Raw genomic sequence first — 25,111 nt, forward strand, 5'->3', positions numbered from 1 at the left:
AGCCTGATCACACTTTTGTCCCTTTCCTAGTGCATGTATCGCTTGAGAGCAGTAACAGTGATCACACACAGACCCCAACAAAAGAAAGATTAGTCACAACATAGCTATGACTCACATCAGATGCTTTGCGGGCCATAATTTCTGGCACTGAGGCATGAGTGTATGTGTTTGCACAATTTTTGTGTCCACCGATGTGTTATACACCGCATGCAAGGACTGGGGAGAAGTGGCTTTGTGCCCCGTGGCTGTGTTTCTGCAGAAGTGTGTGTTTCTGGGTACATGTTTGATAAAATATCACACAGAGGAGATAAGAAGCCTTGGGACAGACAAAATGGTGGCAAAATAGTTGGAGGAAAAGCAACGAAACTATTCACAGAGGAGGAACACAGAGGAGTGCGACCTCAAAGATGTAAGGCAGAGTAAAGCATATTTTGCTGGGAAATTCTGTCTTCTCTCTCATTGTGACATTAATGCAGTGGATGTAGAAACTCAAGTGCCCTCTGAACTCCAGAGGGCATTTGTAGACCCAGTGAAAGAGGGCTGAGATGGGTCAATGGAAATGCCCCCGAAATCCGTGGCAACGTCCGCTAATAAGCCCTGCAGTTATTTTTGACTCTGCAGAGTCACAGGGAGGGTCGCAGAAATAATGATCAATTTGCTATTCATAGACTGACCTTCAGAAGGCTTAACAATGATGGTAATTTCACTGCAATTTCACTACACACCAAATTTGTTAAAGCTGTCAGTCATCCGCTGCGCCTTGCTTGGATCAAAGCTTCGCTGACTGACACAAATTCAACCAAACTTCAGAAGTGATACATCTGACGGGAGTGGTTTGATTGCTAAATTAAATAAATCAAAAGACCAAGTTCTCCAACAAATCCAATACACACTCACACACAGATATGAACATCAAAGCATATTTGATCTCTTGTCAAAACACTTTTATTTTGAAGCCCACTTGACACAGCCACAAACTGCGAATAGCGCACAATGGATTAGGGTCGATTTCTAGTTTTGCCAGTCCTTTTTCAGTTTACCAATCTAAACTGGTTTGATTTTATGCAAACCTGCTGAATCATCATTTGCCATGATGACACATTTTAGCAAATTGAAATCTATTTATTTCTGTTGCTTGCTTTGAAAGCCCTGCAATGGGCGAGGCTGATTCACAAAACTGAAATGATAAATCATCTACATAAAATTACCTAACCTAAATACAATTGCGGCTGGTTGGTGGGAGATCGCTGAAAGGCTAAAACTTTCTGCTGAGGAACATTGCTAAAAACGAGCTAAAAACATGCTAATGCTGCTTGCTGTTGGCTATATTGTATGTAATTTCCAGTAAATATCAATAAATAGAACATGTGTTTTCTATTTTACAAAGTAATGTTTCAAACGTAGGAAGATAGCAAGTTAGTTACTCACTCATCTTTCAAGTTGTTATGTCTCAAGTCTGATCTAAAGTTCACAACTGATCGCTACATGGTTTGTTTGCTTGACATGACAAAAGTGTATATTTAATTGATTCAGAATGGACAGTGAGCGCCGATGTAAAAGGATGCAACACAATAGTCATCAATCATCAATACATAATGTCTTTTTTTCACTCAGGAGTAGCTGCTGAGGCAATTAGGACACATGGTAAGACTCAGTATACCAATTCAGTCAGGTGCCTTAATATCTAACCAGTCTAACCAGTTGCTGCAGCAGTGTCTGTACAGAGCTCCATTAACTAACAAGCACTGATATACAAGATCATTAAACCTCCAAAGAAGGTTATTTCTCTTCTTTTTTAATGTGTCAGTGGGTTCAAACTACTCTTAGCTCATGTTTTTGAGAGGGTCAAGAATGTTGCTGTCCCTGCAAGGTTCATTTCTAAACAGAATGAGTTCACATCTATTCACTGCTGTCAAATGAATCAGATGAATAAAACCCATTAAAAGAATTATTCTGACTCATCATTACAGCAAACACAGTCTCCTATAATCTTTAGTCTCTACTGGATCAGATCAAAAATAGACTGAATATCTTCTCACTTGATATAGAGACATCCTCACACTGGTTCATTTCAGTTCACTGCAACTTCAGCAGGCGATCAAAAGAAGGGATTTTACAGACTTAGTTTTAATTCATATCCTGACTATGTTCTGAATAAAAAAAAGTAGATTATTGCCCGCTTTTCCTTATCCATGGATGGAGTCAGATTTCCTATTGCCATGGTTACGGGTATTCTACCTTATCTCTTTGGCAGACGACAGCTGACACAGGAACACATCCACTGACACCCTGATAGCATCAAAATAACCTGATGTGCAATCATAACAAGTAGAAAAGATCAACAGAGAAGATGCCAATCCCACCAAAATGGCAAATATAACTGACTTTTTCTAAGATGAGTGGCTGGGCCGTGCTTGTTTAATGTGGTCGTGAGTTGACACTGGAAGCTTACCTTGACGTAAGCAGGCTGTTTCTCCAGAATGAGATCAGCGACCTTTTTAGAAACCTACAGATAGAGAGAAAGAGAGAGAGGGGAAAAAGAGATGAGCAAAGGAACTTTTTTGTTTTTTTATAAAAGTGAAAAGACATTTTGATGTTCTTCCCAAATGTCACCCCACAAAAACAGTTTGGGCAGTGCAATGTTGCTGTCACGGATGGAGGCTGAATAACAATCACTGATGTCTGTATCTAAAGCGTTGTATAGCCAAAGCCTTTTAAAAGAGCGTCTCCCTTTCTCTGTTTCATTTCATTCAATGTCTTTCTCAATAGCATTACTCCTGCTTCTTTCAGAGACGCCTGTGTTCTCTCTGTTCCCATTGTGTTTTCTAATGTTCTCTCCTCTCCTTTGTGCTTTTTACCAATTTGACTCACATCTGAGGTGAAAATGTGATCAACGAAAGCTAACGCTCAAGGAACACACCAACAAGCTCTTATGTAGGGATGTCTTGTATAACGGTTTTGGGAGATGAGCTTTTACTTACAGTTTTTAGATGATTGGTCAAGCTGACTGTAGATTCGTGATATAGGTTTTCTTTTTTTTCTACTTAATTTTTCTAGTTTTTTTTCCTACTTCATCCAATACTCATGATATGAATGGAAGCATTCAGTTGCATAAAATGCCACCGGGTGCAACGGGAGCGTAGTTGAGCCATACTTCCAAACGTTTCGCTGGCACCTCAGCATGCTGAACGGCCAACTCTGTCAAACCCACTAGACAAGATGGTTAAATGCTGCTCAGCTCAAATCAAAGAACAGACACTGTAATAATTACTAATAATTACTGTAAAATAAAGTAAAATACTAAAATAAAGTAAAACACCATAAATCCTGATGCTTTATGAAGCCAAAACAAAAGGTAAAATAAACAGTAAACTGCTGCATGATTTTACAGCATTAAGTAGTATTTTACATTTTTACCAGATGTAGACCTAACAGAGGGACAGAAGCCAGATGCAGGTTAGCTATAGTGTAAACCTCACACCCTATCATAGAATTCTGTAATAAATGTAATGGTAATATACTGTTGAAGTAAATACAGTAGTGACACAAAACATAACAGTAGGATTCTGGCAACTACAGCTGCCAGTAGTTTGTAAATTTATGGGAAAGTGTATCTCTCTGATGATGTCTCGTGTCTTATTGCCTGTGTCCACTTTGTCTTCTGAAAAGCTCAGTTTTGGGGTTCAGTGGCTTGTAAAAACATCGTTCTGGTGTCTTCACCCTGTTGGTAATGCATCCCACCACACAGCAGCTTTTAGGCATTTTTCTGCTGTTTGCTAGCAGCCGGAAGAGACAAGAACACATCGTCATGCAATACAAAGTCATTGAGAGCAATGAGTTGTTTTCCTTTTTGGTGTGAGTATGACTTAATTGCTATCTTAACTTTATGGATGATGCAGCTCAAATGAAACTTCTCTTGCCACAGGGTTCAAGTAACTTTCAAATGATGAATAAGATGGTCACAGACAAAAATATATTGAGTACTATTCAGAAGAATTGCAAGAACAAAAAACAATGCAGAGTGGAATCGAGCTAAGGAAGCCTAAGACAGACCCTCAACCGTTCACAGAGCTGCCCCAAAATTGGGCCATAACGCCACCTATTGGCAACCCACTAACCAGAACACACGACATAAAACTTTTTTCAAAAGGAGTGAAAGAGTCTAAACACATAATGGACACCCAGTAATGAGAAAGCAAACCCTCCCACCTGAGTCGCAAGGCCAAAATCATTAGCTCTCAGCTCACCCTCACATCCACAAATGGAGGCTAATTGTGCAGTGACTGGGTTGCAAAGCAGACAGAGCGCATGTAATATTTAGCAGATGGAGAAACTAGTGACTGGCAATGAACAATCATCAACACAGACACACAGTAAGACAATGAATGCATTTTTTCTCATTAGGGACGCTGACACACAGGAGTGAAAAATTAGGGAAGTCACAGGAGAAGATGGATGCCTTATGCACACTGCACTCACACACATCATCTGTTAGAGTGAAAAAGTTAACAAACATAAGCATTGATAACACAAATTGAACATGTTTGGACGGTTTGCTCATTAGCAAGAAGACTGCAGACGATAGATAGATATGTTGGGTTTGTAATAAATGTGTCTGAATAAGAACACGTTTGCATCTTCTGTTGTGTTTACTGAGACGTATGAGGCAATTACAGCTAAATTAGCTAGTGCTAATTAGGGTTGGTAGCAGTGAAAAGTCTCAAGCAGTCTAATAGTGAAGGTCAGTCGTCCTGATTAAGAGAGCTAAGGACCGAGACAGAGTAAACTCAACCGTGAGGGTTTCCATTGGTAACACAGAGCAATGTAACCCCTATTCACTCTGAAGCTGTGTGTGTATGTCTTTTTTTAAATTTTAATAAAGTGACATCATCTCTCTCCTTTTTCATTGACACACACACCACCTGAAAAAACTCTGCACAGCAGGACATCGTTTCTGACTGAAACACGTGGAGGAATTTGGCAGCCTCACAGGGTTTAGGCAAAAGGTTGCATAAGCGTTACTAACTTTTAAAAAAGCTGAGCGGTGGAAGAGAATTCATTATTGCTGCAGGAGGGATAGTCATCTCTAGCTTTCAAGTTTCATTAAAAATTGAAAATGTTCACACAAGTTATCAACATCACCTCCTCCAACATCTCTGTAGCCAAAATTTCTGCAAAGAAAGTCACTTTGAGGTGGATGGGAGGGCAAAATGTTGTAAAGCTGCTCATGAGTTGCACCAAGAAAGGCAGAAAGTGCTTACAATCTATAATTATGATGGGGTAGATGTTTTAAAAGTATTACTGGTAACAGTACAGAAAGAGCTCACACAGTAAATATCTTTTGTTCTGTCAACTTCAGGTTGTGTTGTTAGTGTGTTAACTGGATAAGTAGCATCTTAGATTTGTCCTGTAAGTCTTTAAGTGTCTCTATTTGAATGGTCATTATAGACTACCGCTGTCTGCTGGGATGGAGAGTTGTTCACTCTCATATAGACACAGAACTTAAGTGCTGGTTGGCTGTTGGCTGTAGTCATTGCGGTGTGTTCAAGTGCAACTTTTTAGCCATCAGTGATACTCCTTTTTAAACATATGAAAAAAGGGACAAAAATGCCAAACCATGCACCACAAAAGTAAAAAAAAAATATATTATTTTTTGCATTAGTGATATTTGTATATATATATATATATATATATATACACTTAGTGATATTGTAAAGTATTAAAAAAAAAACATAAACCACAAAGAATTGTGGTCAGTTTCTTTTTTGTCCACCTGCCACTGTGACTAGCGGACTCCAAAATCTACCAGTGTCTCAGTAGTAGTATTACTATTGTTTTTGTGGCTGGTGAGTGAAGAAAATTTAGCAGCCACTTGCATATTTTATCAGCATTTGGCTGATGGCTGGTGCTAATATCTAACCCTGACTGTAATTAAGTTTTAACTTTTTTCTGTCACATTTTAATTATTAAGCCGATGTATGTGCATAGTATCTTCACTACTCAAAATAAGAGATGACGAAAAAAGGCCGCCATATTTCAGTTTCGGCTTCCAAAAGCTGATGCCTGGTTAACAGCCTGGTAACTACTTGTAAAAGTCAGTGTAGTGTTAAGCCCTGTAGTAGCCAAGATTTGAAGTTATACAGGTGTTTAGATAACTGGGGTGTAAATCAAAAGTTTTATTCCATTATATGTTATTTATTTTATTTGGATATGATATTTGCAGATATCACAAAATCTGCCATGTTTAAATTGATTCAATTTGATTCAGGAGCCTGCGACTGACATAAGACGATATCGGTAAGCATCATCGTCTTTTTTTTAAAGCACTATTTGAATGTTTAGGAAGGAGGTGCACTTGGACAGAAATGGTTACACAGATGTGCCATGGGAAATTACAATAAAGGCATTTCTTAAAGATTCAAAAATGTATGGATGTTTCAAAGTTGCATTAATAATATGAAATCAATAAACACTGAAATGGTATATCAGTCAAGATCAATGTATCGTTACACCACCCATGGCCATTAATTAAGTCTTTCTACCATTTGTGTGTTTAACCACACACAGCCAAACTGTGCCTCTGGACACAGACATTTTTGTATGTGCCTAAGTCTCACTGCCCAAAAAGGCCGTTGGCCCTGAGACGAGCCCCCGCCACGCGTGTGTCAAAGATGCCAATTAAGCTTTGATATTGTGGCAGAGAAACGGGGCAGTTGTTTTTTTTTTTTATCCAAAGCCACAGAAAGACTGTTCCACCCTGCAGCGGATGACTCAGGAGAGCAGAGGAAAAAAGAAAAGAGAAAGGATATTTATGCGTCAACACACCAGCTCGTACACACCTCCTCAGCAGGAGTGAACACAGAATGGCAAACAGAAGAACAAGTACATGCGGTACATATGGTTCAGTACTGTATCTTCCCACCCCAACGCATAACACACAAACACGTATACAAACACCTACGTCACGCTGCTTCACAGCATCATCATCTGCAGGAGGAAAGGCCATCACACAACAGCCCCATAGTGAGAATCTGAAAGCACTTTTATAACACCTTCACACACCGAGGACGACAGGTCTCTAAAGATGCATGTCCAGTATGAAGGCGCACATATAAATTGCCCGCCTACAGAGATGGTATTTTTTTCCATCAGTGGCAGAGGGAGACCCGCACTAGTTTAGTGAACACTAACACAATCATATGCACGTGTGACTTCAACATACAATTTCAAAACTAGGTGTGAAGGATTATTTTGCAGAATGCTGTCATTTAAATTCTGATTTTGAAAAAGTGAAAAATAAAAATTCAGCAGCCCCTTTTAGGCATTGCTCTCCTTGTGTCTTTCAAACTTTCTCCTGTATCCTGGAATTCAAGCCTTGGAGCTCCTCATATTGAACCAAATAAAAGTATAAAATCAACCACTCCAGCTTCCTGTTATGTCAAAAGTGTTGTTTTGCTGATACAAAACAACAAATATCTTCTGAGAAAACTTATTTTAACAAGAATAAAGAATAAAAAATCAAATTTTGGACCAGGTAAAGTAGGTGTGCATGGCAGGAGGCTCCATGTTTACTGAAACCAGTTAACGATCTACTGTGTTGGAAGGGAGGGAGTGATAGTTACAATATCTGTTAAAAATACATGCAGGATTTTACGCACAAATTTTTTCTTAATAGATTTATGCTTAAGTAATACCTCTCACTTATGGTCAAGCGGCAACTTCTGAGGCTGAAAGGTGAAGCCATTGCGCAGGTACCAAATCTGCAGTTCCTCTAAAGGCCACTTGAGGCTGGCTCCAAAACAGTCAGTCTCCACAGACCCCCATGTTACAATGCCCAGCTTCACAGCAGAAATAAATATGTTTACAGTCCGGTACAAAAAATTGCTTTTGATTTCTATGGCTTATTTCAATATTCAACTGTACTGGGGTGACGTTTTTTTTATTTTTATAACTCACTCATTTACATTGGCCCGAAGTAAGCCACATTTAAGGGCGGGGACCAACAGTGACAGGCTGTCTGCGAAGCATGTCCATGAGTCAGACTCACCCCCCTGGTTCCTCCACAGCTCCAAACTCAACTAAATATGGTCACCACGGGGTACATAACAACAATGGCAACGGCCAAAATGCTGCACTTAGAGATTCAAATTGGCAGTGTGACGTCACAGAAGCTCTGTGTCATTTTTATTTAGTCTATGCTTATGATCCACTAGGGTCTGGCTCTGTTTTTTTCTGAGACTCTGGCCTCTGCCTGTACTTTCTTGTTATTTTCTGTGTTCAGGATATTTTTTGGCGTGTAACCCCACAGTGCTCAGGTGAGGTCAGGGCTTTAAAGTAAGGTAGAGACTGTGTGCAATAAGCATCCAAAAGACACAGGGCTAAAAAATAAATGAAATCAAAATATTTAGGCAAAACAACAAATAAGCGAGTTTGCAGTTAGCGGTTACTTTCACTTTCTCTGGAGAGCTTAATTAAAAACCAGTAATCAACAATTCTGCATAGGATAACTTTAGGATTATTAACTGAAGAATAAAGGAAAGCAATTATTCAAGGACGCAACAGTTGCATCCTCTGTTATTTTTTCGGAAAATTTCTGACTGATCTATGTAATTAGTTAGACTTCAGAAAAAGAAGAAAAACACAAATACAGTATATTTTTGCAAATGTTTCTGTTGTTTTGCTTTGGGGGTTTTTGTTGTGTGTGTGTGTGTGTGTGTTTCTGTGTGTGTGCGAGAGAGAGTGAGTGTAATGTTCTATTGTCTTTTTCTCAACTCTCATGGTTATAGATCTGTGAAATTGAGCATGTGCAACTGGAAGATAATGACAGTAAAAAAGAAAGACATTAAAATTTAGCTTGGAAAAAAACAAATAGGAGGAATAAACTGGAGATATTTTACAAAAGCCTCAAGGCATTGAGGTATACAAATAGGTAGAGGCTTTTCTCATTTAAGCTCAGGATTGCAGGTTTGTATTGACGAGCTTGCTGAGAAACATAGCTGCAGATTTTCTGCCTGGCAGCACACTGGACCAATTACCACGGCTATTCCACCGAGGTGCCTGCCGGCTCGCAGCCAGAAAGAGAGAGAGAGACAGACGGGGTATGTGTCAGAGCCCGTTTGTGTACTCTTGGGCTTTACTAACTTGTAGGTCTCCCCACGCCACAGGCCACAAAGTCTGGAGCATCATCTCAACTAGACAGACAGCTCTGTGGGCGCCTGCCAAAAATGTCAAAAGAGGGGACGTCGGGGAAGAGCGGCATGTATGAAAAAGAGGGATAAGTGCGGCGTTGAGGGAATAGATGTGGCAAGTACAAAAAAAAACAAAAGTAGAGCCCAGGGAGCTCTGGGAGACAAACAGGTGTGCGAAAGTACAGAAGCTTGTCGGGAAGGAGGGGAAGTGGGCAAAATCTGCACTGGACTGTGAGGATAGAGGGTGCAGAGGGGAAAGAGTTGCTTTCTCTCACACGTGGTTCTATAAATAGAATTTGTTGACAGGCCAGCTCTCGGGTGTGAAACTGCAAGTACCTGACTGACCTCAGAATGACGGCCACTATGTAAATGGTCTGGTTGTGGCCGCGGGAGGAAAACACAGCCAATGACGTCAGACGACTCTGCAATCAGAGTTCAGGCACAAAGTACAAACTGTGGCTATTTGGCTTAAAGGGCGACCCATCAACAAAATAAAATCAGTGTTCAGGGGTGTTAAGCTCCAGTCTCGCCTCATACACACTTAACCTGTCTCTGTAGACTGGAGTGGGGTACAAAATGTTGTCAGGCAGGCAGACAGAAGCTTTGAGGTACCCTAGGAGCCTAGGATAAATTGTTAAGAAATTATGGAGCAAAAGCAGAAATTATAAGCTTTTACTTAAATTAAAGCAGGCTTTTGGGGAATTATTTTTCAGATAGCTTTTCCATGTCTCCGGTGTAAGACAGCAGGTAAATGTTAAGCATCTTTCATTGTCTTTTTCCTGAAAAGCCACTAAATGGATCTTGTGGTAAGATTGTTGTCAACTGCTGTTTGGATCTAGCCCTGTGGCCACACTGTTCCCAGTACAATGGTGCTTCTTTTAAAAAGAGTAACTATTAGGATCTGAAGTGATATGAGCTTGCCATTGGTGCACATCTGGTGATACACCTTAAGACACAGTGTAAACCATTTGTAACATTAACTCTCAAGCACAATATATACCTATTGTGGACTAGCAGCAAAACCAGGAAAAGGGTGTTCTAATCAGTATTTACAACATGTATCAAATAAAAAACAGTCCTAGCTCAAGGTCCACTTGTTAGTTTTATCAGGAGCTTTCAACTGGACTGCATGGTCTTTAGGGCCCTTTTACTCCTTTTTTTATTTGATACATTTTGTAAATACTGTGCAAAAGTCTTAGGCCACCCTGAACTTTGTTATCTTAGCAAGGTTATAATGGTAAATGGTAAATGGACTGAACTTGTATAGCGCTTTTCTAGTCTTTTCAACCACTCAAAGTGCTTTCACAGGACATGTCACATTCACCCATTCACACACACATTCACACAGCGGTGGCTACCGTACAAGGTGTCACCTACAAGGTAGTAACCCCATAATGGTCATACATAATTATTTCTCAGTAATCTCTTTATACAAATACAACATAGAGGAAATATGTACACAGTATTAAAAACACAAATATTTCAGAATTGAGCAACTTCAATAGGCTGAAGTTGCAAGCATTTAGTGTGACTTCCCTTTCCACTTAGCATGTCTTCAACTCTCATGGGCAGACAATATAAAGTTTACAATACTAATCTTCTGGTTTATTTACACCAGGCTGCATTCAGGCAATATTGATTGTTTAAGCTACATTTTGTTATAGTTGTATGATTCCATGTTTCAGACTAAATATTGACTTCAGTATGAAGAAGCCAGACTTATTGTGGACTTTTGCACAGTACTATACAGTGCTATAACCCAGAATTTCTGACTTCTAATTTGATCCAAACCAAAATTACATGTAAATCCAGCCCATGACTTCACAGCCATCCTTGGTCCTATGAAAAGAGGTGGTCTCAGACCAGATCAAACTAAAACTGACTTTAAAGAGAGTCAGATGGGGGAAAAAACTCACTTTTAAATTATTTAGCAAGAGGATGAAAGAGAAGAGGAGAGCCTGTCTACTATCAGTTGCAAAAATAGTAAGATGTAGCTCATGTGGGTGATAATAACAGCAAGTCGCCTGTAACCAAATCAAATGTATGTTCAGACTCTTATCAGCAGGTCGAGTTTTGGCCCACAAGTACATTACTGAATGAAATTTTGATGCCAACACAAACAAGATGCTCTTAAAGTGCTGCAGATAAAATTATAATAATTCACGTGTCAATACGTCAATCTCCATGACATCATACTATATGGAAATGGAGGCTGTGCAGTACAGCTGAAAGCCCCAAAATAAGATCAACGCCGCAGTTTCACTTGTTTTTCATTCTGACTTTTTGATCGGATGCACCAGGTTGGAACTCAACTGTGTTGGCATATGTGTGTCCGCATTTTTTACAATTTTAATGTGACCTGCCTGCTCAGAGAGTGAATGGATATATTTCTATCCATTTGCAACTTGAGCACACAGCTGACAGGTATGTGGTTTGCTCACGACATTACATGAGTGCATATGTAACATTTCAGTGTGTAAACACAACGCAAGACTTGCTTGCTGTAGAACACAGATTTAGACCTTAATAGCCTCTAAGGAAATTATTTTGACCGTACATTATGACTGGAGAGATTTAAATATGTTGGACTTCAATTATATTTTGTTTTTGTAATGGTTGCAGGGCCAGAGAGAGCGACAGAGACACGTGATTAACACAGCAAGTCATGCACAGTGGTGACGGACAACAAGTGCTATTAGACAACAGGTCTCTGCTGTGCTTCTGGCAAAGGGCGTCCCTTTGCTTTCGACAGTAGACCTAAGTTTGATTATTGTTTTATTATCTGTGTTGCATCCACATGCTGTCCACACCTCAGTGAGATACAAAGTCAAAGCGAGCCAGCTGGCTGATTGGATCCCAATGTGAGAAAGATCTGATGTCAGTGTACAGACTTGACAGTTAATGCGTCCTGGCATGATCATTTGACAACAGTGTAACCACAGCCAATACAGATTTCATCTTACAAGGTCAAGAGTAAACGTAATGATTCAAATAATAACTGATATTGTCTTCTCAATGTGACTTCATTGATCAAGCATGTTTGTTTAGGTGTGTATGTGGGTGAGAGAGGGAGGAGGGATTACTTACTGCAGCCTGTTGTCTCTTCAGCTTATCTCTGTACTCCTCCAGCTCCTGCAGGTTCAGCTCTGGTGGAAGTTTCTATAATCACACACACAGATACAAACATGCTACCTTAGCGAAGTCATCATGGTCGCGACCATCATGGTGCGTACCATGGAGACTTTCATAAACACATCTGCAAACATAATCTGTGAGCCTGTGTACCTCTATACAGCTGCAAGCTGCCTCCAAATTATTCTCAGGTTTTCCTGCAGCTTAAGACACATTAGAATCAAGAATTTTTAAAGCGTTTTTATTGCCACTTGGAAAGGAATTTTAGACCAATTTTACAACAACCAAAATTGACATTTTTTTCAATTAGTTAGGGACAAGTTTTCCCAATTATTTATTGTAACATAAAACATAACTTTTTTGGTGAAATTCATGTGAAGAGAATTTGGAAGATTTTATATAATAATAATAATAATAATTATTATTATTATTATTATTAGTAGTAGTAGTAGTAGTAGTAGTATCATTATTATTATTATTATTTATTATTAGTTGGTGTTGTTATGTTATTGTTATTAAATATAATACCAGTTACTTTTTAAATTTTACAATAAAAAATAAATCCCCTTTCCCATGTCTGAGCATATCTAAGACTTTTGAAAGCTTTATTTAATTTCAATATAAATTAAGGCCTGATTTTTAGATTAAAAATTCCATGCCTTTAAAGACTTTTTAAGGATTCGTGGGAACCCTGTTTCTAGTGTTCAGTGTGCTGAAAGTCCTAGCTAGGTGTGTGTGAGAAAGAGAAATATTCAAAGTAGGGTCATAGCAGAGATTTCATTTATCTTGACAGAGAGCTAATCTTCACTCTTGAGCATCTTCATTTAAGATATCTCAGGAGGGAAAAGTTTAAGATGGTTTCACTGCAGATAGCTGTGGCTCAAAAAACAAAAACAATTTGCTCAATAAATACACTTTGCCAGATCATAAGTAAGATTAGTCAAGAAGGTAAATGGCATTATTTAGTAAACAGCAAACAAACTCTGCTAAGAAAAGAAGATATTACAAATCCATGGCCCAAAGGATGATAGGTAATTACTTTCCCCTTGACTGAGAGACTCATTTCAGATGGTGTAGCAATACCAAGATAAATCTAATGAGATTTCACACCCTTCCTCTGTTGAGCGGATGCAATCCATCAATCCAGACGTCAACAGTACGCATGCAGCCCAGGTGAGAAGGAGCTTTAACTCTGCCAGTCAGACAGGGTTCAGGGCGCAGGGAGCCATATTTATTCACATAAAAAATGCGATATTGCTGTTATCAGTATTACTGAAATGTGGTGGGTTTGATGGAATTATTATTTTATAGAGTGGGCGTGGGAACTTGGGGAGCAAGTCTCTTGTAATCATTTTACAAGTGAGTGGTGCCCATCCAGTCAATAATGCGCACGCTCCCTCATTCATACAGAGAGTCTCTGACCTCCAGTTCGTGCTGCACCATGTCGAAGGAGTCGTTCGAGAAGTAGACCTCCTCGATGCTGTCAATGATCTCCTGCTCAGCCTGGGGGTCAATGGGCTGCTCCCTCAGCTCCCGCAACTCCTCCTGGAAGAGGTCGAGGGAGATTGAAAGAGACAGAAAATGTCAAAGAGAGGTAAAAAAGATGTCCTTGAAGTATGCACTTTTGAAATTTCCAGACACAGTGGGACACTAACAAAAAAGTGTCCAAAACAGAGAATTACATCATTTTCTAAGTAATGAAAACAACAGACAAAATCTCTAATATACATTAAGAAACAAAATGCATAAAACAGAGGAAGAGAGAAATAGATTAATAGTAGGGAAAAAAAGAAATCAGAAAGAACAATAAAGGGGATGGAGATACGATTAGGGGGACAATGAGTACAGAGTTAAAGGACATGGGTAAGGGTGAAGGGCAAAGTGAAGCGAGGACAGAATAAAAATGAGGTAGAGAAAAAGAGGCAAGAGAGAAAAAGAGGAAGCGTGAAGCAGGGAAACAAAAAGTGTAGTATTCACAGAGTTTGGGAGGAGATTGCAGCTTGTTTCGTTGGACAGCTGTCATGGGGGATGGCAGGTTGCCTTGAGATGTAAGACGAGAAGAAAGGAATGACTGGAAAGATGCAACGAGGATTCCCCTTCAGAGCATCTCTGAGAAACATCAGAGCCTTATAGATTAACATGCCATGCATTCATTGAGGCATTACTGCAGCGAGTCTTTTAGATGAAGGGGTTTAAACCCGCATTACCAATGAGCCGACATATAATCATGGGTCAATTACAAATTTGGTGGGATGACTAGGATAGCAAGGAAAGGTCGAACAAGGTTGTGGTCAAGGTCAATCACTATTTTACTACACTGTGCACTCAATTTACTCTCTGCCATTTTATTTGAGTGACCCTGTCAATAGGTGTGTTTTAATTCACCTGTTTTTGTGCACATTGGAAATGTGCATATACAAACACCAGTGTGGGAATATCACAGGAAAAAGTTTTTTCACGTGGTAGGGATGTGGTGAATATTTCCAAGCTTCATTCATAATGTTAATATTCCAATTCTAAATCAAGATTTGAATACTGTGCCGCTATTTTTTCCTTGGATTTTTTTTTTTAAACCCCATATTTTTTGTTTTTTAAACAAAAGGCAATGAGCAACTTGAGAAGAAATGACCCAAAAATTAGCACAAGACATTTAAAAATTAAAAAACAAAGAAAAATAAAGTATTAAAAAAGAAAAACAAAATGTCAAATATTTTTATTGTAATACTTTTAAATTATAATTATGATAATTATAAATATAGCTTTGTTGACATTTTTTGAAGAATCATTTTCAAAATCTACCACTTTCTTGCAATTCCGAGAACATTTCTTTCTCTTTCCCATGTTTCCAAAAGAAATACAGCCAATTTGCTCATGGTTTATAGGGTTAACGCAGAATGGTATTAAAAATAGACCATAAGCTTGGAAAGGAGGTGAACCACGATGGATGTGGAATTATGGGATAATTGCAATCTGAACGCACCCCTATATACATTCATACCCTATCTCATAAAAATATAGAAATCTCTATCAAAAATCTGCACACATCATCTCATCTAGACTTCATGAGATAGCAGACACTGATCAAGAAAACCTTGTTACACACCTGCCTAAGCGCAACCATTTTCCCATTTACTATCAGCAGGCAGCGTGCAGCAAAGCAATGAAGTGTGCCACCAATGTAACTTAATCTGCTTCTGTGGGCGAGTGTGTGTTGCTGAGTGACATCTATATGAGAACGCTGCTGTGAGTAATTTTAATGTTCGCAATAAAAAAAGAGCCATTTAATTCAATTACACAAACAGAATCCTTTTATATATCATATATAAATGTTATACAAGGCAATTGGGAGGGTGGTAATGAAGAATGAAAATGTGAGCATGTGTCCGTGCCTGTGTGTGTGTGTGTGTGTGTGTGTGTTGCCCTGGTTGAATCAGGTGAAGAAGTGAGCAAAAGCCCCAGGGGAAATGTGTGGGTGTGTGAGATTGGAAAGGAGGGGTAGAGGTAGGAGATCACGCTCTGCCATCAAAAGGGTGGGTGGGAAATAAGCTCAAATGAGGAGGAAAGAGAACAGGGGCGGGGGGGGGGGATGAGGTGGATGACTCATTGGAAGCAAAAGTTGGAGCCAAAAGAAAAAAGAGAGAGAAACGAGGGAAACAAAAGACAATAATGTGAAGCCACTCCGGTGTGGTTAGAGTAATGCACCTCCCTTGTATCACTGTCTTTCTCTTTTCCCTCTCTCAGTCTCCCACCTGCAGTGACTTACGAAACTCTGAACATATTTGAGTGAATGACTCCTTGAGAGGCCACCTTGGGTTAAATAACTCTCTTCCCTCTCTGCCGCAGCGTGGGCACAAAACAAAACAGACACCCCTGTGCCCCACATGTGAAACCCAACATCAGCCACTGTGAGGCTTTGATCCAATCTCACTTTAAAGGATGAGGGACACACCATCCTTCACACCTCCCCCATTTGCATCTGTGGGACATTTAATGAAGGTTATCAAAGAATCAAAGTGGATATTGGAGCTGCTGATTGAATGTGGAAAATCAAGCGTGGAACAAAAAGGTGCTCGACAACACGGAGGCCCTGATGAAACAAAAGGCTGAATAAACAAAAAGGAGGTCTATGGAAAACCCAGTGAGACATTCAGAGAGAAAGACGGTGGGGTGAGGGGACTGAAAGGAGGGCCAATTATTTCCACTATGGAATCATTCATTAGAGGAACAAATCAAAACATCCTCACTGTAATCAGCATTGAATATTTATGCCAACCCAACTGGGTGTATATCTTCATCTGCTCCTAAACAAGGGTTTGACACAGCTGTCTTCTGGGACATTAGGACATGATCACAATCAACAGCAATTTCCAGGCTGCAACACTGCTGTCAGCTTCTGGGTTAACAAGTAACATTGATTTTTGTCACTTGGAAGTATGCGATTATTTTTCCTCTTCAATCATTCTCCACTGACTGTCTCTAAAGCCAGGTGTCTCTGGCTGTGATGTCATGCAGTTATTTTGTTACACAAGTCAGGGTTCCCACACATTTTCATGGACAAAATTTCAAAACTTTTCCATGATTTTTCAAGGACCCCAAATGTTTTTTTTTCCCTAACCCCACTTTCTCAGTGTTTTTCAAACATATAAGATCTAAACTCTATTAAAACATATATCAGCGTCCCTGATAATTTGTTCAAGGACTGATGGAAATTTAAAATCCAAAAATATTTTTTTTCATTTTTTTTTTTTTTTTTTACAGTTTCTGAAATTAAGCTGTTTTCGTTAAAAGGCCGAAAAAAAGAAAACATATCAAATGTTGCCTACATCTTTTCTGTTTTCTATAAAATTTGCCAATTTTTTTTTTTAAAGAAAGAAATTGTTGATTTTTTTAAAGAAAATATGCCTTCTAAAACTGTGGTTTTCTTTAAAAAAAAATAAATTCTGATTGTATTTTTAAGAAGAAACAAAAGAAAATCACAAAAAGTTTTTACATTATCTAAAAAAAAAAAAAAAAAAAAACGGCCAAAAAAGTATAGGGAAAAAAATTGCAATAAATTTTTAAAAAATGTAAAAGGTCACCAGCATTTTTTTAAAATAAGGGAAAAAAATAGCTTTTTTGTTGTGGTTTTTTGTTTTGTTTTTTAAAGAGAAAAAATGATTTCCAAACCCACAGGCCTGCGTGTTTGGAAGGCATGTTACCAAAATGTTGTCACATGTCGACACATATTAAAGCTACATTATGTTCTCACCTACAGAAAATAAATTCACCGTTATGTCACATTAATGTTATTAAATTCATTACACACAACACATTTCCATATTTTTCCAAAACTTTCAATGATTTTTACAAGGTCCATGACTTTTCCAGGCCTGGAAAATGTGACTGTCACATTCCATGGCTTTTCCAGGTTTTCCATGACTGTGGGAACCCTGATCAGTGCATATACAGGCCATTGGTAGCATAATTAGACATTGTAAACAAACCTGATTGGATCACTTAAGGCCATTAACATATGTGAAGTGTCAAAGTGAGCTGTGTTCACCCCAAAGACAGCCTGTGGACTAATGGCAGGTTATCAAAAATGCCCTCCTCACATCTTCAGTAATACATACGGCACACTGGAGGCACTCATTCAGTCATATTCATCCTGAAATTTTAGGAAACATTACCATATTGAGCAGGCGACGCACGCAGCCTGTGTAAATTAATGCTTTTTGTGCAGACACAGAATTCTGATGAGATAAAAAATGTAATGAGCAAACTGAGGGTGACCCCTGCTGGTAGACAATGATAACTGCATGTACCTCGAGCACTAAGAGCATGTTTATAGAAATGACTGTTCGCCTCAGGGACACAAAGGCCCCCAGGAAAAACCTAATGTTCCCTTAATAAACAAAACATTTTTAACACAGATATTAGCTTGTTCCAGAGCTTTGGAACAAGCATTACAGATTAGTCTGCCTATTATATTTCAACATTAGAATTGATGAATTGTTTTTAATAAAGCGTCAGAAATTAGAGAAGAAATGTCTATCACCATTCAAAGTCACATGACATCTTTAAATTGCTTGCTTTGACCAAAAAGTCCAATGAGATGTTAAATTTACAATAATGCAAACAAACAAAGAAAAGAAGCATGCTCATATTTGATGAGCAAGCAAATGTGTGGCTTTTTTTTTTTTTAAAATGATTGCAACTACTGAAGTAATTCAGTAAAAAATCAGGTCCAAGGGGCATTTTTTGTAGCTGCAGCACTTTATCAGCTGGAAAATAGTAGGTGTCCTGTAAAATAATAGAACCTCATAGCATATGCCACAGCCCCTTTTCTTTGTTTTCTCACATGATGTAGCACAGACTTTAAAAGCATTTGCATCTTTGTACTGCATAGAGCCCAGTTTTATGAAAGCAGCATCTTGCCAGCATTGAAATACTTTTTTAACGTAAGATGAAAATGAGTCAAAAATATTCATCAACAGTTTGCCACTTCCTGTTAATAACTGCAGGAAACTGGTAATGTCACAAGTAGAGGAAATGACTCAGCAATTAATTGATTAGCCCATAACACATTCATATTTTCAATGATTTATTAAGCAAAAACGCCTGAAATTTGTTGGTCCCAGCTTATGAAATTTATTTGCAGCTGTTCTGTCTCTTTTTATGATAGCAAATTTTTTGGTTTTGCAATTTTAACTTAATACACCGGCATGTCAGTGTGTATATGAATGGGTGCTTTGGATAAAAGTGCTACATAAACACAGTCAGTTTGCTTTCCCACAAACATATCTATAACTACAGGCTTACCCGTGTATGTTTACGTTTTGCTCATCACTTAGAAAGCACCAGCGCTTCAAATCATGTCCAAATAATGACTTGGCAGCATTATTTGTCAATCATCATCTGCATCACTCCTCCCCCCTACAGCTGAACCAGACGTTACTGTCAGCTCCTGGAGGATGATAAATGATGTGAATCATGGCTAAAATGGTTAGAAGCGCGCAACTGATACTAAACAGTAAGTATCAGATTAAGTATAATAATAATAATAATAATAATAATAATAATACACACAAGCACCTTGGTCTCACTCTCCTACACAGAGGAGTATGTTAAGTAACGCACCACAGTGGCATATTGAGAGGAGTTTTCACCTTTAAACAAAGAAGACCATAGGTTTTGGTGTAAACAAAACCAGTGTGGGTCATATTTAATTTTCCTGAGAGCTGAAAAGCCCAGCAGCAAAGTGAATAAAGTCAGTGCACAATACCGTCAAATAATAAACCCTGTGTTCTGGCTGGACACACAATAGGCAGGTGTTTGCAGTACACACAGGAGACATAATTCATCTGTGATGTCGAGAGGCAGGCTGTGGTGCATCCTCACATCCACATTAAATGTATCCCAATTTTTCTGTCTACTTGTACAAGGCTGCCTTTCTGACATAAGCCAAACATATCAGTTATAATAAGATTAAGAGTAATTCTTGGGGTCAATGATTCCAGCGAGAACAATTTTTTTAGGCCAAAAATTAGGATGCTTATCCAGTTTGTCAGCATCACCTGACACCATTCTCACAGACAGGGAGAGACATGCATCCTATGAAAGGAAACAAATCTTTTGTGAGACACTCCCCTTCACTTTTACTCAGGCTTTAATTACACCTGGACAATAAATAACTGCTTATCTTATCTGACCTTGATCTGCATCACTGGATGGTTTTCTGCTGGTTTGATACTACAAAATAGGATATTGTCTACTACAGCAATATGATACAAATTATTATATCATTAAATATCATTGTTATCCATCAGGAGCCTACATTTGCTTTTAATCGTGACAATAACACCAACAAAAAAACATTGTTGCGTATGAGCCAATCAAAGGAGACAGACTGTGTTTGCTGCTCTGCTTTTTTTTCATTTTCTTATGACAACAGGACTTTTGGAATAAACAACAGACTGAAAGAAATTTGTCAAAACTCTTTCAGCTTCATCTTTCGCAACTCTCATAGATGATGTGGCAGAAAAGTACTTCCTTGTAGTCTTATCTTTCACTGGGCTTCTCAACCTTACACTCAGCAAAGCACGCCACGAAGAAAGTTCCACTCGCATTATGCCAAACAACAACAATCAAAACAAAGTCCACAAGCAAAAAGAAGGGAAGTGAAACACCTGGTTGTATTGAACTAGCCGATATTCCCCTGCACTGTGAATAGAGTTGGTCACCTTCTAATTGTATGCAGCCACTTTAATAGAAGGTCATCACTACCAGGCAAAGTCAAAGCAAAGCCAGCGACTTGCGGTGCATTGAGGTGTAAGTGAGTAAGTGACTCTACATTACATAGATCCACTCTGCCGCTTCGCTCTGTCTGCTCTTGGCAGATTGAATTTGTACAAGTGGGTAATGACAAATGCTTCCTGTGACTAAGCATGACTGATTGCAAACGCTGCCATGCCAAAATACTGTTAGAGTAGCCCATATTTCACACTCCAGGTGTTGAGATTGATGGGAAGTGTGTCCTAAGTGATATAAATGAGATCCATCAGTCTCTTTACATTACTGTCTAGAAAACCCAGTGATGTAACTCACTTAGAGGAAGCAAGTCGACGTGTGGTACAGTGCATGGTGGACAAAGCTGTCCGACCTGTCCGTTGGCTCCGACAGACAATATGAATTATCTAGTTGTTCAAAATAGCTACATCATATTAGGGTTGCCCGATATGCAAGAAAAATTACTTTACAGATATTGCAATTGCAATATGAGTCGCAACTTTAGTGGAGATGGTAATTTTTGCATTTCATTTTTATTGAAAAAAGAATATATATAAAAACGATAATGATGAGATTTTTGCTGAGGTCTGTACCAAACAAGCATGTTCCCTTATTAAATATGACTAAATATAATAATAAATAAATAAAATAATAAAATAAAATAATTGCAGCTCCTGCGAATTGCATATTGCACTTGGTAGTTTTGCAATTTCGATAATATTTACATTAACTGTGCTGCATTAAAGTCTGGCTCAAAATTACTTTTGTTGTATCACTAGGATGGACATAACTCCTTCTGAGTTTGATTGTACTTGGCTTCTGTAACTATTATATAGTCAAATCATCCAAAAATGTTACTTAATACAGAACAAAAGTCCAGTTAGAACTGCAGCGGTGCACTAGTTTCCATTTAAAGCGTGGTATGAAAACTGACAGTCATCATACTGTGTACATTTACTTTTCTACGGCACTGAAAAAAAGAGAGAAAAAAGCGACTGGAAGGAGAATCTCAACTCCTTTATTTGAGCTATTTCCAAAAGGGAGATCACAAACTTCCATCACAAACTTCCATTTAAAAAATGGATAAAACGTTTGTTCAACCAAATAAAACCCTCATAAAATCAACAACTATGATTATGTAAAACTGTGATTTTCAGAGACAATCAGTGAAAATATCATACTCTTGCAACCTTAAGCACAGAACATAAAACATTAAAAAGGCACATTTATAAATGTGCAGGTTTTGTGAACTTTCTCTGCGAGCTGAGAAAGAATCAAATCAAGTTGCAATTTCCTTTCTCTGTTGTCCAAAAATTTCTTAAAGAACTGAGCCATTCAACTACTCAGACAACAACAATAGTTATACATAGGACAAGTAACTATCTACTATCAACTACTTGAACACATTATCTGTCAACTTTACGATGAGAAATCTTAATTTGATAGAAGCAATTAACATAGGCGTAGATTTTAAAAGGGGCACAGGGGACATATCTAGCAATTTTGCTATTTTTCTCCACAATAATTACATGAAAATAACAGTGAACCTAATTTGACAAAATTTAAGACATTTCCAGGGTTCCTACAGTTTAATGCAAATTAGATTTAAGGCTTTTTATGACTTTTTTAAGACTTCTGAAAGACTGATTTGAGACATTTTAATACCAATCAAGGCCTTACTTTTAGGTTAAGGAATTCAATGCCTTTTAAGACATTCTAAGGATCCCCTGGAAGCCTTATTACAATCAGGAAATGAAGTATTTGTCGCTTAAAATTTCCTTGAGGAGCAAAACACACACCCTTATTCGCAACAAAACTGAGACCTAAAGCTTCAATCTTGTCAATAAGTTTACCTTGCTCGGTATCCTCAGGTTCTCCACAGGACTCAGGTCTGCCATGCTTTCTTGGGGGCTTTTCAGGCCCTGTCAAAATAAGAGTTACTGTTAGACTTCAAAAGTCTACGGTTTTTACAGCTGTAACTTGCTCCTGCTGTCACAAAACTTGCTATCCATCCGCACACTGCTGCATATGACAGAAAGTGGAACTGACGGGCAGATTTCTGAAAGCGATATGCTCTGTTGTGTCGTGGTGAACCAATGAGTGTAACATTACTGCTGCAGTGCAAGATGAGAACTTCCCTCACCGCCCAGTTTCCACTGTTGTGCCCTGTTGTTGTGTTTCTCTAAAGGTGAACTCCTACAGCTGGGCCACCTGTAATACTGTCAATACACGTGTGTTTTCCTAATGTGACATGACGAGTTAAGAGTTAATGCAGTCGTTATTAAAGCTGCTATAACTCGGACTGAATGTGCACTCACGATGAGCTGTCAAATTAGCCAGTTAGCTTAGCTAGCTGTCCTGCTAGCTACCTGCAGCTGTCAGGAACAAAAGGCCAGCAGCGCGGTGTTTTTTAAACCTGCTTTGCTCACCTGCCGGGCCATAAGAGACTTGATCTTCTGCATCGTAAATCTGACTTGTGTCAGTGGACAAATAAATGAATAAAGTTAGAGTTTTGTTTTGTTGTCAACGATGTGCCTCTATCACTACGAGAAGGAAGCCATAGTTGAGCGTCACGTGACTGGTACAGGCAGGAACCGGAAAATTCCAAAGCATCCTGGGAAATGTAGTTTTTATTTTATTCTATTTCTTTAAAAACTCTGCGAGCGCATATAAAAACTGAAAATATTTGGATTGCACTGTAGTTGTATGTTGATTAAATGTTAATTATACCCGAAAGTGGAGTAAAGCATTAACTTTATGAGATATGCATTACTGCCTCACACCACTGGATGGTGGTAATTAAACATCACATAGTGGAAACAGTTTAGATCATTAGATAGCAATGTTTGTTTTGCCTTCCTAAAATCTTACTCTCAGTTATACCAGTCACTTGTAGGCGTCAGGTGTCAGAGACATTCATACATGTAAAAGAAGTTAAAGCGTAACTGTAAGCAAATAAATGATGGCTGTGGTTCCTGGCATGCTAAGACTCTGTCACACTGTCATGGCTTTCTGGGACGCTTGTTAATTTTATCAGCAACACCTGTGCTTATCATAGAACAAAGGCCTATGATTGTTTTACAGGTTATACTGAAGTTACTTTATTTTATAGCTATATTAGATATAGCTGTGTTTAATTCTCTGTATTTAAAGCCAGCATTGGAATATAACCAAGTGGATTTAACCAATTGCTATTTCATAGTATAGTTTTGAAAATATTCGTCTCATAAAATATAAGACATGGTTATAGACTAAACCTCCCAACAGAATATGATATCGTTTAAATGTACCTCTCCTGTGCCATCTACAACACTAAAAGGCTGCCTACATTTTAATGCATCAATAATAATAATCCAACAGTGTATAGCCTACAGTATGTAACAGCATACCACTGGCAGTAGCCATTGTTTTAAATAACCTGTCTTTTTACTTTTGATACATAAAGGAATAGCTTAGTGTATAAGATTTAGTGGGTTTAGCCAGTTGAAACTTCTCACAATTGGAATTTCCCTTAGTTTTTTATTGTTTAGGAAGTTGTTACCATGAGCTGTTGTCCGCAGAGGTTTCTTCCTCTTCAAAACAAACAGAACAGGTGATTGAGATCCTCTAAAAACACTGAATGAAGCATTGTCACCATACAAATCATTATTTCTCCACCACTGTTTGGTACACCAAAGAGCAGCCACAAGCCCATGAAAATGTGTGCTTACCATTTTTTCTCTAATATAATCAAGCCAATTTTCCCAGGTTTCAAAGGGTTAATTAAATACATATTTAACTTTGTTTTTACTCATTTTTTGTGTGTGGCTGCATTATTGAGCAAACCACATTTCTGTTTGCGATCATGTCATTATGTCACGCCACCCATGACTCAGTGCCATGTAGCTCTATCTCTGCCAAGTAATTAGACCTGGCTCTGCCTTGTAAACTGTTCAAAATAATTACAAAAACGGTACATGCAGATCCATTCAGCCTGCTTTGTAATTGTCCCCTCAGGTGTTATTTCGAGCAGCACTTGGTTAAAAGCAGGCAGCATGCAGCAGACAGCAGGTACTGCGAGCTCTAGTTCCTGGTTAATGATGCCTCAGGTTATTTCCCAGTCAAATGAAGGTGAGGTCATGCTCCTTAGGTGAATTTACTCCACTGTTGTTTGTTAGGCAGTCATCCACAGTGCGGAGCCTCCCTTAAAGCATACACTGAGACGGAACAGATGGCAACCTCTACCCGGAGATGGCACTGCAAAGACACTGCACACTCAGTTGGTCATTTCATCAGCTATAATTAGAGCAGGATTCAATAAACTGCTTGTTGTTATGCAGGGGAGCATCAAGATAGGCAGCGCTTTAAGACTTAAGATGAGTTTCACATCTTGACCATTTATTATGCAGTGAGCATAATAAGTAAATAAATAAGTACAAACAAGTGTAATAAATTGTCTCGCTGGTATATATATTGTTAAATTCTAATTGCATTATAGTGTCATTGACTTCAAAGTCCAAGTCTTTTGCAAACCTATGTGCCAA

General features: G+C 38.6%; 1 protein-coding gene across 1 annotated transcript in view; it reads right to left on the bottom strand.

The window, feature by feature from the left end:
• vps50 (VPS50 EARP/GARPII complex subunit) overlaps positions 1-23,156 on the bottom strand; it is a 133,721-nt gene extending 110,565 nt beyond the window's left edge. The window contains exons 1-5 of the mRNA XM_042506207.1: positions 23,018-23,156; positions 22,442-22,510; positions 13,743-13,865; positions 12,276-12,347; positions 2,453-2,506 (exon numbers count right to left, since the gene is read on the bottom strand). Of these exons, the coding sequence (XP_042362141.1) occupies positions 2,453-2,506; positions 12,276-12,347; positions 13,743-13,865; positions 22,442-22,510; positions 23,018-23,050 (351 nt within the window). The 5' untranslated portion in view covers positions 23,051-23,156. The remainder of the gene's footprint in view (positions 1-2,452; positions 2,507-12,275; positions 12,348-13,742; positions 13,866-22,441; positions 22,511-23,017) is intronic.
• Between the last annotated feature and the right edge of the window lie 1,955 nt (positions 23,157-25,111).

The sequence above is a fragment of the Plectropomus leopardus genome, chromosome 18 (assembly GCF_008729295.1).
Source record: "Plectropomus leopardus isolate mb chromosome 18, YSFRI_Pleo_2.0, whole genome shotgun sequence".
Lineage (NCBI taxonomy): Eukaryota > Metazoa > Chordata > Actinopteri > Perciformes > Serranidae > Plectropomus > Plectropomus leopardus.